Genomic DNA, 14,146 nt, shown 5'->3' with positions numbered 1-14,146 from the left:
GAACGGATGGCGGAACTCTCGGTTCTCAAGACGTTACTGCGTTCTTTGCATTCCCTTCCTGAGGCTGCGGACTGCTCGATACTTAGTTGGCTGGGAAGGGTTCAGACCGTGACTGGTTTGCATTTGAGTTCGTCTTTTGTGAGCCCAGCCACTGAGTTTATTCACTAAATCAGTAGAAAGAAAGTAGGGCTACTGTAAACTGTGCTATAACAACAACTGCTGAGCACCGGGTGCAGTAGAACAATCAAGGATAATCCAGGCTACGCTACTTAGACGCGAAGTAGATTCTGGCCTGGTTAGTGTTTGGTTGAGGTATTTCAGGGCTGTTGGCTTGAGCAGTCATGGCTGGGCTGCATTGCACCAAATGGCCACTAGATGGCAGTTTTCTAAGGTTCTTTGCTGCCATCTAATATTTTCCGGATCGTTTGCTGCCCAAGTAGCGTAGCTAGATGGGGGGGGGGGCGGGGGGGAGGAGGTGGATGGTAGCAATGTCAAGTATTTTGATAATGCTGTCAAACTCTTGCATGGGTAGTGAGTAGTACTTGAGCTGGACAAAGATCTCTTTAAGTGCAGTAGTTAAAATAGTCTGGTTAAATATCAATTATTACATTTGTCTTTCCAGTTTGCTTCTTGTTTCATGCAATTCTATGAAGAAATAGAAAATAATTGTATGTTAGTATGCTGTTGATCTTGTATGAAGCATTTGCATGTGTGTATTAGTAAAGGCCAGTAGATATTTTTCAGAGTTGCAGAGCTATGCCTTTATTAAAGGTCATTTTTAATTCATTTAGGAAAGAAGGCCATCTGCTGACAGTGATAAGGACACCGTAAGGACTAGTTGAATTGTCCAGTAGGAACCAAAATAATGGAGACGCTAGGCCAGATTTACTGAAAATAATATAATACGCTGATTCCTAAAATGTTCAGAGGTTGGGTCCAAAGTTGTGATTCAATCAACTGATAACAAGGAAGTGATTGTGCAAGAGTGTGAGCATTAAATAAACTAAGAAGGATGATTTTTTTTGTGTGAATATTTACTCCAGTGGCCAATCAGATGCAGAGGGAAACTAAAACTGGATAAGAAACCAACAATAACTCTCCATTCTGTGTATAGAAGGTGTAGTTTTGTATAAGAAGAAAGATAAAATAAATAACACATGCTGGATAAACCAGTACTGTAAACTCCAATTGTACTTGTAGTGTGACAGCAGTTAAATCAGTGGTGCCACATTTCAAAGTTACAGTTAGAATACTCCGATTGCAGCTGCTTTCTTGCAGGTGTGTGGAACGGTGTGGGACTTATAGGTTTTGCAAAGTGAAGAGAGGAAGTTGGTTACAGCTTATTAGGAAATATAAAATAGACAACCAAGAATGCCTTATTGACCATTCTTCATCCAGATTTTATATCAGTTGCATCTGCTAATACAGGTATTCTGAAACACTCTTCTGTTTTAACTATTTTTCCTTGTCACTTTTTGGAGTTTTCATTCTGCTTTCATAAGAGGGCAGCATTTGGGAGGGGGTGTAGCTGCCCCCTCCCCCCCCCAAGCCATCAGCTGAGCAAGATGCCCACCTGCCCACGTTCTTCCCTCTGCCCGAGGCTTTCATTATCATGAGCATTTCTGTTGAGGATTTGGGAGGGGGGCTGTTTGGTTTTTATTCCACTCCCATCTGCTGGGTGGTTGCAGCAGGTTTTGCTCTCTTCTGTCATACTGCAAGGTTACCCACGAAGCACGTTTGTTTTTTGGGGGGATCCCCACTCCGGTTGCTAAGCTTGTTTAAACCCTCTTCCTTCTCCTCACCGGAGCCCCCCTTTGTCTGCAACTAGCTCCTGCCTTGCCTCGCCTTGCCCTGCAGCAGTGGCACCCCCACCCTGCCCCCTCCCTCGCCTTGCCTCACTCTACAGGACAAGCCTTCTGCCCACCGCTGCACCCACCAGAGACCTCCTGGATCTCCCCCAACACTGCCCGGCCCCCACAGGCATCCCAGGAGCAACATCTAGGTGGCCACGCCCACCCAGTCAGCCATGACTACCATAGCCACACTCATCTGGCACCCGGTGATACATAAGTGGGTTTTGGGTTGCAGTTTGGGCACTCTAAAAGGTTCGCCTTCATTGCACTAGGTCATAGGTCTGCAACCTGCGGCTCCGGAGCCGCATGTGGCTCTTTGAGCCGTCCCCTGTGGCTCCCAGCCTCCTCTGCCATTTGCAGAGAGAGACAGAGACAGAGGCACTTGCCTTCCCTTCCCTTCTTTCTCTCTCTCTCTTTCTGTGTGAAAAAGAGAGTGGACTCATGGTGTTCTCCGAGGGGCTGAAAAGCTTACTGGACGGAGCTCCTCCCTTTGCTGCGTCTCTGCAGGAAGCAGGAAACAGGAAGGACAGGAGAGAGATAGCTAGCCCAGCTATGCTGACTCAGGAATTCTGGGAGTTGAAGTCCATGAGTCATAAAAGAGCCGAGGTTGCCTACCTCTGATCTTGTTGGAAAACAGCTTGAAGCCAGGTTGCCAGGTAAGCAGAAGATCGGAGAGAGAGGGGGGGGGGAGAGAAGGAGGAGAGAGAGAGAGACTCTTTTGACATCTAAAATTAAGATAATACTGCATATATCCTTTTTTACCTTTATTATACACACACACACACACCTCTATACCTAGAATAAAGGTAAAAAAAGGATATATGCAGTGTTAGCTTCATTTTAGATATCAAAAGGGTTTTGCGGCTCCCAATGTTTTGTTTTTGGTGGCTCTTTGAGTGTTTTGGATTGCCGACCCCTGCACTAGGTTAACAAGTAGTCAGCTTGTTTTTGCTTCAGTGTGTTATGAAAACACAGCTGCTTTTTTATTGTTGCTGGTAATAACTTGGAACACCTTATGGAAAGCAGGAACACAAAAATCCACCTTGGATAGATACTTTTGCCTATTCCTATTAACTTCACTACAAGTATTGTGGATTGCTGACACAGGTACAAGAATGCACCATTTTTGGAATGCACATTGTTCCAGTTTCTTTTTACCCGTTTAATGTTATCTTAACTACAGTAATGAAGACACCTTGCCATTTCAGGAAAAAATGAGTACAATTTTTTCAAATGGCTTTAAAATGATGCTAAATGCCTATCATTCCAAATAATTTCCTTTTACAGAAAATTAACAGATAAAAACAAACAATTAAAAATCCCCTTAAAAAGTTCTATATAAAAACCTAGCCACTAGAAGCCAGTCCAATTTTTACATCAAACTCACATTTGCTCCCAATGCCTCTATCTTTTTCACTCCTGGGCAGCTTGGCCTTCAAAAAAGCAGAAGAGTAGCACAACTCTTTGAACTTCACATCCCAATTCAAGACTTTCAGTAAGTTGGTTGCCACAATTCTCAACAGCAGGAACTGGATAGTTTCCCAGGCAGCAGCAAAATGAGAGCATGACCTGCAAACACACCCTGCTGCGCTATCTCCCTTATACAATAACGTTATTGCTCTTGGTTGGCCACCTGAGACCTTGGCTAATAATCCAAAAAGCAGCAAGGAGAGAGTCCAAATAATAAATGTTCGATTACAGAGGGAAATTATGTTTCCATAGCTTTCAAAAAGGCCGGAACTAATTTACACTTGAGAGAAAACTTCCTAATTACTTTCTGCTACTTGCCAGGGTATTTTGTTTATCACTCATATAATCCAGAGACATTAGCAACTAGGATAATTTGTAACTTGGCTCCCTGATGATAGAATTTAATTTGAAGGAGTAGTTTAAATGTTTTCGGAGTTTTAAATGGGCAACTTACCATCTCATGAGACCTACAGCAGTAGAGTCCTTTTGAGGGCCGGAGAAGAAATTAAAAGCATTCCTTTTCCAGTGTAAAGTTTAAGATTGTTATCAGCCTACTCGTAATTTTAATAAAAAAGTATTTATTTATGAACAATACCTGGATTTTTCATTCATTCACTGAAGTAAAACGGCTATTACAAAGTACAGAAATACATTTTTTTCCACCATGATGCAGTCCTTATAAAATAAATTATATCCAATAGGTTCAGACTAAAGCCTCTTATCAAGCAGGATTTCAGGATTGTGTTTCCAAAATTCATTTCCAATAATATCACAATGCAAAGGAATTGGTCTATTTTTTGTCCTGGTTTCTTCAATTTCCTTCTCTTCTGTTTCCCCTGTTTTATTTTTTTTCTTAATGATTTCATCTACCTAGGAATAGAAATACAAATAATATATTAATAATTGAACTTTTTAAAATCTATTCAGAATTTAATTCTTTTAGAGTTGCGGTGTTTAATGTACTAAAGTGAAGCATCACTTTCATGTGTTAAGACTATCATTGTAAAATGGCAGACCATCTTCAAAGCATACTCATTCTACTTCATCCAGAACAGAATGACTTTTTCAACATAATTTTGACATGCAGAGGGTAAACTGATGCATAATGTTAAGCCAGGAACAGACAACCTATAGGTAACACGTGTGCGCACACGCACACAACCTTGTCTTGCAGTTTTCAAGGAATTGCCTCATTCCCAAAACCACGCTGCCCAAATCTGACATCAAACCATTAATGACATAATGTTTAATAGGGACAGAAGGAAATAAAAATGTGTTAAATCTTTAGAAAACCTTAACATGTTCTAATGAATGAATTCCTATGAAAGTAAAAGAATCATATCTTGAATGCCAAGATGCCGGATGTTATTATAGTTTTACCTTATAGCCCATGGCTACAGAATATAGGGCACAAAAAAAAGAGTCTTGTGACCAAAAAAACATTCCTTGGTTTTCAAGAAGACATAAAATAAGTTGTGCTTGCTTTTGATTTGGGGAATGCAAGAAGCCATACCATGACTTAGTACTATAGCTTGCTGATTTATATACTTAATTGGATCAGCAAGATCTAATTCACATATTATACACACTTCAACACAGTATTCAGATCCATATGCAGGGCTGGGGAATCAAGTGTCCTGTGTTCCATAATTAAATTCCCATCTTTCACCAGAGGCCAGATAAGCTATAGCTAATAGTACAGATAGTCCTAGAATTATGATGGCTATTGGGACCAGGATTGCCATTCTAAGCAATCAATTGTAAAGCACGATGTGTGACTGAATTACTTAGTGAGGGCAATCCTAGCAGTTCTAGTTGCTTTTATAACCCCAAGATATGTGGGTTGTTAAGTGGTGGGAGTCCAGGTAAGGAGCTCTGAGATGTATGGGAGGATCAGGGAAGCCCAGCACAGGTTACACATGAGACGGGGGAGGGCTTGGGAGGCCCAGTGCAGGCCACACAAGACAGAGTAATGCCTGGGAGAGGTGCTGGAGACTGTAAGGTGTGGTGCTGTGGGCCGGAGCAATTTGTGACCTTCCCTGACAGGTTCCTCATTGTCTTTGCTTATTGTAAGCTGACAGGAAAAGTCACAAATGGCAATCATATGAATGCAGCTCCCAGCAACATAATCATGAGCCAGACACTTAAATGCCTGGATCATAATCACATGGTGTGGGGGCATTGCAATAGATGAAATTTCAGGACTGGTTGCATGTCCATATTTTTAGCACTATAGTAACAGAATGCTTACTGAACAAGTGGACATAAGCTGAGGGCTTTCTGTAATTGGAACTGCAGATACCATTTTCCTGAATCATGTTGTATAGGTAGTCCTCAACAGTTCATTTAATGACCGTTTGAACTTACAATGGCACTGAAAAAAGTGACTTATGACCGCTTTTCACACTTACGTGCATCCCCGTGGTCACGTGATCAAAATTCAGATGCTTGATAACCGACTCAGGACGGCTGCAGTGTCTCAGGGTCATGTGACTTTGGCAACCTTCTGGCAAGCAAAGTCAATGGGGAAGCCAGATTCACTTAACAACCATGTTACTAATTTACCAACTGCAGTGATTCACTTAACAACTGTGGCAAAAATGTCATATAAAGGGGAAAAATTCATTTAACAACTGTCTCAGTTTGCAACAGAAATTTTGGGCTCAACTGTGGTTGCGAGTCAAGGACTAACTGGATGCTATGTCAAACAGGAAGAGTTGATTGAAGACAAATAGGTGCTTGGAACTTTCCCAATCCTCTGGTATTTGAAAGGGAGGGGAACTCCTCCAAAGGGGAGCACTAATGGAGATCAGACCCCATGTGATCTCTGTTTCAGTAGCCCAGGCATTCCTCTCCATGCATAGAGGAGCGGAAATCCTCTGAAGAGCTGCAGAAAAGGAAGTCAGATCCCAAAGATGTGAGCCTCATTTCTGCAGCCACCAAAGCAATTCTCTTTCATACCTGGAGGGGAAACAATCACCTCCAGTGGGATGGAGAAAACAGACATCAGATCCCAAAGATCCAGCTCTGTTTCTGCAGCTCGCTTGGAGCAGTTCTCTTCCACATGTAGAGAAGAGCTAACCTCAGCAGGCAGCAATCTCACTCCACTTAATGACCCAGGGTACAATATCACAAAATATGAACAGCATAATGGTGCGTACTCCAGTGTAAATGTTCAGTGCTACTACACTGATAAAGTCTGGCTCTTTTTTTAAACTTTCTTTCACTAAAGACTAAAGTGATATTTAGTGAAATGCAATGCCTATTATTTTGGGGTAGATTCAACTTAATACAGTATTCTACTTTACAATTATTTTTGAAAGGATTCAACAGTAGAGGTAAGTACATGATTTGGTTTTATGTATAGACAGATATCTGCATAGAGACTTCAAAAGCCCAAACTTTTCCACCTTCAATAGCAGGGATATTAATATGTGAAGATCCAGCTTTAACTAAACCTCAAACCAGAATTACCACTATTTTGCTTCTGGTTCTTAGTATCTGCTGGCTGGACACTATAATGGATGTCACTGGGATGACTATGGCGGACCTGAAGGAGTCAGTGCAAAACAGAGGAGCATGGGGAGTGCTGATCCATAGAGTGGCCTAGCGTCAGACACAACTGAATGGCTGATGACAATGACAATGCTTCTGATTGTCTAATACAGGAATAATTCTGCAGTAACTTCATCATACAAAAGCATGATCAACTGATGAAACAGATGTCTCTGGTAATTCAGCACAGATGGACTTTGTAAAAACCCCCCATTATATTATCTTAAAATATTTTGTATAATTACTTATTTAAAATATGCCTGCTGTCATTTTAAAAACAAACAAGAGTATGACTTACCTTCTTCCATATTAAAATAGTTCCTTTCTTATATATTTCAGGTTCTTTGTTGTAGTTAATGTTGAATTCTGAAAATAAAATCTCATTCTTGTCATTTGCAAGGGTTCCCTAAAAGGAAAAAAAACCCCACTTCATATGAACCTAGGAGAACTGTAATAATTTCAAATGTAATGAATGGACATTGCTCTTTATTTAGGGCAGAGGCCCCCCAACCTTTTATGCACCAGGAACCGGTTCTGCAGACCGGAGGTGGCGTGGTTTTGTGTGCTGCCTGCATCTTGCAGATGGGGCTTTGCTTGTTTGTGCGGACTGGTAGCTGGCATGCCACGGCTCAGTACCTGTCCATGGACCGGGGATTAGGGATCCCTGATTTAGGGGTATTTGAACAAAAAGGAACCCACCACATTTCTAAACACACATTCTTTCCAGAAAGAAAATAAGGAAGCATATATTATCTATAAGGAAGCATATAGATACTAACTGGTAGAGCTTAAAAACTCATTCTTTAACAGTTACTAAGATGCCATCCATCATTATTATTAGCAGGCAAAAAGTTGGTGAATAATGTAATATACATTTCTCCCCATTTGGTGGCCTCCAAACGTGTTGATACTATAACTATCAGAATCCCATGACTGCATACATATACATATAATAATGAGATCTAACACATCAAAAGGGTGCCAGATTGGAGAAGGCAAATTTAGTATTTAAAAAATTAATATTTTTATTCCATAACAAACATTTGCAAAACCAGCAATTTCAGTCTATCTGTTTCTTCTGTGGACTCAAGGGTTTAGGTGCATATGGAAATATTTATTCTTAGCTTATAAACTGTTTAGACCATGGGTGTCAAACTTGCTGCATCACATGACGTGTCGCGATGTGACTTTTTTTGCATTGCTAGAGCTGGGGTGGGCGCGGCCTCCGTATGATGCAACTGGCCTGTGGGCCGGCAGTTTGACACCCCTGGTTTAGACCTAAAAGGTGCAATTGGGAGAGAATATTATTTGCCAAGCAGCAAAAAAATGTAATGTGTCCCCATCTTCTCTTAATAGCTATGTATACTTATGTCACTATGACATCTATTATTTTCTTGCCCTGATCTAGAGGTCAATATTTTCATTTACTTGTAATTCTGATAAACATAACATGGCCAGAATCCTTAGTTAAAATCTCCAGTAGCACACAGAGAAATCACTATATTTCCCTAACTCTATGGCTGGAAGGTAGACTGGGAATCTTTGGGCTGTTGCACTCTTGAAACACTCACATAGTTCACCGTTACACAATCAAGTTATCAGATCCCCCTTTCAGATCCAAACCTGATATTATCAAGAGAAAAAGAATTGTCCGTGAATATGCTTGTGCATAAAGGTACAAGATAAGGATAATGGCAAAGAAATACCTGGCAAAATAATATTTTTGATCACCTTGCCAAGATTATCTATAACACATGGATAAATGATCCCATTCAAGGGTCTAATCTAGGCTACATCCCACTAACATTTGCACATGGGAAATTAAATTTAGGAAACTAAGATTGAAAAGTAATCAAAGCTTCCTGAATGATAAAAGCTAAAGATGAGCAATGAAAAGTATGTAGTACATATACGACATTTCTTCTAAAATTTTAAGGTCTTAAAAATTAGAAAAGTTGAAAGAAAAATGAATCAAATTACAGTTTTGTTTTTCTAGAGGAATTGAGCTTTGTGTCATTGTTTTCCTGCAACTTTTTCTTTCTTCTTTTTCTTTCTTTTTTCTTTCTTCTATCTATCTATCTATCTATCTATCTATCTATCTATCTATCTATCTATCTATCTATCTATCTATCTATCTATCTATCTATTTCCTTCCTTTATTTTACAAATAACTCAATGTGGCAAACATATCCAACACACCTTCCTCCTCCTCCTTTCCCCACAACAACAACCTTGTGAGGTGGGTTGGGCTGAGAGAGAGAGAGAGAGAGAGAGAGAGAGAGAGAGAGAGAGAGAGAGTAATTAGCCAAAGGTCATCGAGCTGGCTTTCCAAGGCAGGAGTTGAACTCATGGTTTCCTGCTTTCTAGGCTGGTGCCTTAACCACTAAACCAAATAATAATTTAGAAAACAAATCCTAAGGTAGATGATTCCCTGCAAAGAATTACTATTTTTAAGTCCTGCCAGATAGCATTAACCAGAGGAAAAAGGGAACTTTTTAGTCTTTTTCTTTTAATCTAATTCATTTAATTTAATGTTAATTTATATTGCTAGTCCATGAATCATATGCCATACACTAAATAAATAAAGTGTTTTTCTTTTTTATTTCCTGTTTTACCTGAAGTTGATCGGTTGCTATACTTACATCTTTCCTAAATAATAGCCAGTTCTTTGTAGGCTTAACCTTCCTACCAGAAACCAAATCTAATCCATGTAGACAAGCATTCCAGCAAAAACAGCAAATGTAAAATAAAACTTGGAATATAACACAAATGCACAAATACATCTGTTCCAATATTAAAAATACTTCGAATGTTATATATGCTTCTGGAAATAACACAAGCTAGGTACAATGTACTCTTTAGGCTGAAATATTTGGAATAATGTTTCAAACCTTAAGTCTCTCTTGGGCTTGTACTGGTGTCAGGCCACCTTTCTGCACAAGAGTCCAAAATACTGTATTATAGAGGTTATTGATATGACCTATAGTGATACCAAGTGAAATAATAATCATTAGAGAAGAATGGAAAGTGTATTAAATTTCATCTTCACAGCAATATTTACTATAAGATTGGTTTCAGAAATGGTATTATAATTGTTACAACTTAAACAATAGCATCACAGTTTCTTAAAATGTATTTTTATAATAAATTCCTACATTGTGCAGAGGTTTTTTGTTTTGTTTTGTTTTTTTACTTTCTTCAATTTATAGGGCAAGCCATCTAGGGTAAGGATTCAATAACTAGAAATTTTTGGAAAAAGCATCTCATCAATTGCTAGATGCAATGGAAGGAAATAGAAGACATCACTGATAATCTTGAATGTCCATCAATATTAATATATTTGCACTTGTTGACCTGAATAATAAGGCAGCATCTGAATCATATTTCATAGAGTAATGGATTATAGCACAGCTCCATTTTTGTTGTGGAAAATATTTCTAAGTAAGAATACAATTTTGAGAAAATACTTGAGTACTGTAAGAGACACCCCTCCTCCAGCTACTTTCCACCTCTAAAGTTGTGATGATAAAAGTTGATAATTCAAGTGAATAAAATCAGTTACCTTTAATGTTTTTTTAAAGCAGAAAAAGAGATTAAATATCTATTCTTAAAAATTACCATTCTACAACCTCCATCTCCTGCAATACTTACAATCAGCTTGTCGCCAACTGAGATAATCTTTTAGATTTTGGTCACTAGGATACAAGACAACACGTCCATCAAATCCTGGTGGATACAAGAGGGGCTTGTCCTTAAAATAATCCTTCCAATAGAAAACATAGCTGGATGCAAATGTAGCGACCACAAGAGTCATTAATTTACTTGTGAATAGAAAAAAAGGAAGAGAAAATATAACTTTTTAATATAACCAACCCAAGAGTTAACTAGTCTATATAAATGCAAAAATGTGTCCCTTGTTCTTGATTTTCGGGATTCTTTTTATAACTTTATAACTTATTCTCATAGTTTATGAATCCAAAATGTTGGCAGCATAATATATAAGATTTCTCTACAAAGAGTAATGACTAGCTCTAGTTATCTCAAAGTATATGCTAAGTATAAAGTCAAAATCCAACATGTTTAATTTTGTCATGCATATATTTTATGTTAGGCAGTATTGACTGTCAGTATCTATGATTCTATCAGTTAACTTCTCATAACTGTAAAATGTAACTCTTATTTATGAATTATATATAAAGCATCTTTTAAAATGTCTTTTAGTCTATCATATTAAACTGATTTAATATCTTTCTACATTTTACTATAAATGAATTGTACAATTTGTTGTCAAATAAAGTGCTTCAAAAATAATTGGTATACCACAAGGCTTCACTCACAGACTGAAAGTCACACAGCAGCTCATATTGCTATAAGACCTTCATGTACTAAATAAACTATAATCCAATATTGCAAAATCTCTGTGCAATTGAAGTACTAATGTTAAACTATTTTGCAGTTTATTAAATAAGAATATGAAATAAATAGGCATATAATGAGGCCATCATCTATTTTTGGAAGATTTCATACAGTTAAACCACTTTTAAAAATGAAATATGGGAATGAAAGTTAAAAATACCTTGACAGTAACATTTAATGGCCACATCCATCAAATGCTAGTATACACGTGCAAAGATACCTGTGTGTGTTTGTGTATGTGTCTCTTCCTCACTACATATATTGATGTTTCTAAGAATGAATATATATGGGAAAGCTGCTAGTATCATAAAATCAAAAGTAATCAAATTGTTATATTAAAGCTTATTTTGGAGTGTCTTAACCCATTTTGGGAGGGGGAAGAAACTGTAAAAAGAACTACCTTGCCCTTCTCTTAAACAAGTTGGTTTTCTTTTTGAAAACAAAGCTGTATTCATCACTTTGTCCATAGGCAAGGACAATTTCCTCCATCTCTTCCATCACTGTTTGGGCGCACTTGTTCATCAAATTAAGTGCACAATCATCATTAGGTTTCTTAAAATCATGCTGCTCAGCAAAGCTTCAAAATGAAAAATTAATTAGGCATTAATTAAAGCATTAATTAAAAATACTTGATTTGTCATATCTGTTTAAATAATTCTCCTGTGTTACAGATACTGAAGTTTTGGTAGAGGCTATGATAGGGGCTTTGCGCACTTAGTTGCAGCCCTATCTGGAGCAATAGACGTAACAGTCATTGCAATGTGTTTTACATGGGGCTGCTTTTGAAAGTAACCTGAAATTGGTGCAAAGTGTAGTATCCTACTTGCTTGAAAATGAAAATCATGACAGCCATGTAACACTGGGGTCGCCAAACAACGCAGTCCGCCATTTTTTCCCTTTTCCTTAGCTGTGCTACTCCCTTTTATTCTATTGGCTTTTGAAAGTCAATAGAATAGACTCTCTTGAATAGAGTCTAATTCTATTGGCTTTCAAAAGCCAATAGGAATTGTCCAGGCTGTCTCTGCCCTGCTGAGCCCGCCAAAAGTCCCATTCTGCAAATGGTGCTGCACCAGTTGAGTAGTCCTCAACTTACGACTGGTTGAGTAGTCCTCGACTTACGACGGTTGGGGGTCGCGGCATTAAAAAGGTTGAGAACCACTGCTCTTTATGCTTTGGCTTCTAGGTACCTTCAGGATTTTCTTTTCCATCTGGAATTAACACATTTGGTGTATGTTCTCTGACATTTCTGTCAACTGTCCACCATGCTTAAGAAGTTAAAAGATCAGGTGCTTGAAGACAATGTTTTTCAATTGAAGCCTCTATATTATAATATACCTCTTCTTGATCATGTCAACATCTAACTCCTGGAAACTAGTAAAATCAGAACTTGTCCAGATAACATTTGGAGCATGATGAATGCATGTCATCTGTACAAATGCAATATACTGTTTTATTTTTTAATACACCATTGATAATTCTTCCAAATAATAATAAAATACAATATGAAAAACATTAAGCTGTGATCCATCTAATTTTACATAATCTGTTTTATCGTCATTACAAAATGTTAGAAGATAATCATTAAAAAGCTAAACCAATGCCATTTTAGAAGAGTAGTGTTTTGCTAATAAGATATATCAGTTAGAAAAGGAGAAACTATTATTAGGAAAGTAAAACTTTAAAATTCTAAAACTAGACATGTGCAGACTATTTACCCCTGAATATAAGATAGCTTTGCACTCTTTGCAATAGGTCAATAGCATTCAATGCTTTCACCTTGAACACTAATATGCTTTTCACCTCTGGATAATGGCATCTGATGTTTTGACCTGAGCAAGGAACTAGAGAAACGATTCTTCCCAAAAATTACAAATGTAATTAAAAGAAATTAATATTTGTTAAGATTTGACTCATGCTACTATATCCAATAAAGCCCTCCTAATATCAAAGATCAGTTATGTATGGTATTAAACATACACGCAAGCGCACAGTACCCCCAAATTCGCAGTACTCACTAAACTTGGCCACTTTCAAACGTGTGAACTTCAATTCCCAGAATCCACAGCAATGCCCGATGAACTGATGAATTCTGGGAACAAAAGTCCAATATCAAGTGGCTGCCGATGGCTGGGAAACGGTATTCTAAAGTGAAGTCAGGGATTTCACTTTGAACCGGCGCCGCCGAGGCCTGAGCAAGATCCCGGCGCTGACTCTCATTCCTATTGGTTGGCGGTCGCCGGGCAACCAAGCCTGTTAAATCCACACGCTGCCGCCAATGGTTGAAGCGTGTCTTTACCGGTGGAAGCAGCGTCCGTCCAACCGTACCACGATCCAGCAGTTGGGCAAACATTTATCCTCCACTTCGAAAGCCCGGACGTATTCGAACTTGCTCTTCGCCATAGCGGCTCGGACATAACAACGAAATCTTGATCTGAGGCCCAAAGCGATGGCAGCGAAGGCGCCACCAAGCCTAGGCTGCGGCAGCATTGCCGGAAGGAGCGCTGGGCGACACCGGAAGAGACGAACTCTAATGCTGCCTCTCTATGATACCGTAAGATCCTCCGGAATCACTACCGGCCCTCTGCCTCTTCCAGGCGTACGTAGAGGCGTCCGAGTAAAGACTTAAGGCTGAGCCCCGCCTTCTCGGATCGCGCGTCCCCTCATCCTCCCACCCCTCCATGTGCGTAGACTTGTGGTTGCTCAGTGGGGTGAGGAGAGAGGAGCAGATGCGCAAACCACCTTCCGCTCAACGGCGAGAGAGTGCGAGGCCCAAACTCATCCCTCCGCAAAAAAGCGGCGCCATCGACGTAGGGTCCGTGCGCCTGTTCCTCCCTCGGTCTCCAAGGCGACCT

General features: G+C 39.2%; 1 protein-coding gene across 6 annotated transcripts; it reads right to left on the bottom strand.

Annotated features, from left to right (window-relative positions):
* Positions 1-3,881: 3,881 nt before the first annotated feature.
* THG1L (tRNA-histidine guanylyltransferase 1 like) lies at positions 3,882-13,945 on the bottom strand. 6 transcript variants are annotated; one of them, XM_039365484.1, is made up of 7 exons: positions 13,591-13,809; positions 12,388-12,502; positions 11,695-11,871; positions 10,530-10,699; positions 9,770-9,858; positions 7,177-7,284; positions 3,882-4,193 (listed from the first exon to the last, which is right to left on the bottom strand). In XM_039365484.1, exons 2-7 carry the CDS (start codon positions 12,432-12,434, stop codon positions 4,032-4,034), a joined length of 753 nt encoding a protein of 250 aa, XP_039221418.1. In that variant the 5' UTR covers positions 12,435-12,502; positions 13,591-13,809; the 3' UTR covers positions 3,882-4,031. The 6 variants fall into 6 exon arrangements, with proteins under 6 accessions (XP_039221418.1, XP_039221417.1, XP_039221419.1 ...); XM_039365483.1 differs by lacking the exon at positions 12,388-12,502 and having other exon boundaries at positions 13,591-13,945; XM_039365485.1 differs by lacking the exon at positions 12,388-12,502 and having other exon boundaries at positions 10,530-10,604; positions 13,591-13,813.
* Positions 13,946-14,146: the final 201 nt, after the last annotated feature.

The sequence above is a fragment of the Crotalus tigris genome, unplaced genomic scaffold (assembly GCF_016545835.1).
Source record: "Crotalus tigris isolate CLP2741 ecotype Arizona unplaced genomic scaffold, ASM1654583v1 scf7180000020075.792833, whole genome shotgun sequence".
Lineage (NCBI taxonomy): Eukaryota > Metazoa > Chordata > Lepidosauria > Squamata > Viperidae > Crotalus > Crotalus tigris.
Note: the sequence above shows the minus strand (reverse complement) of the source record. Positions and strands in the feature narration are given on the sequence as shown.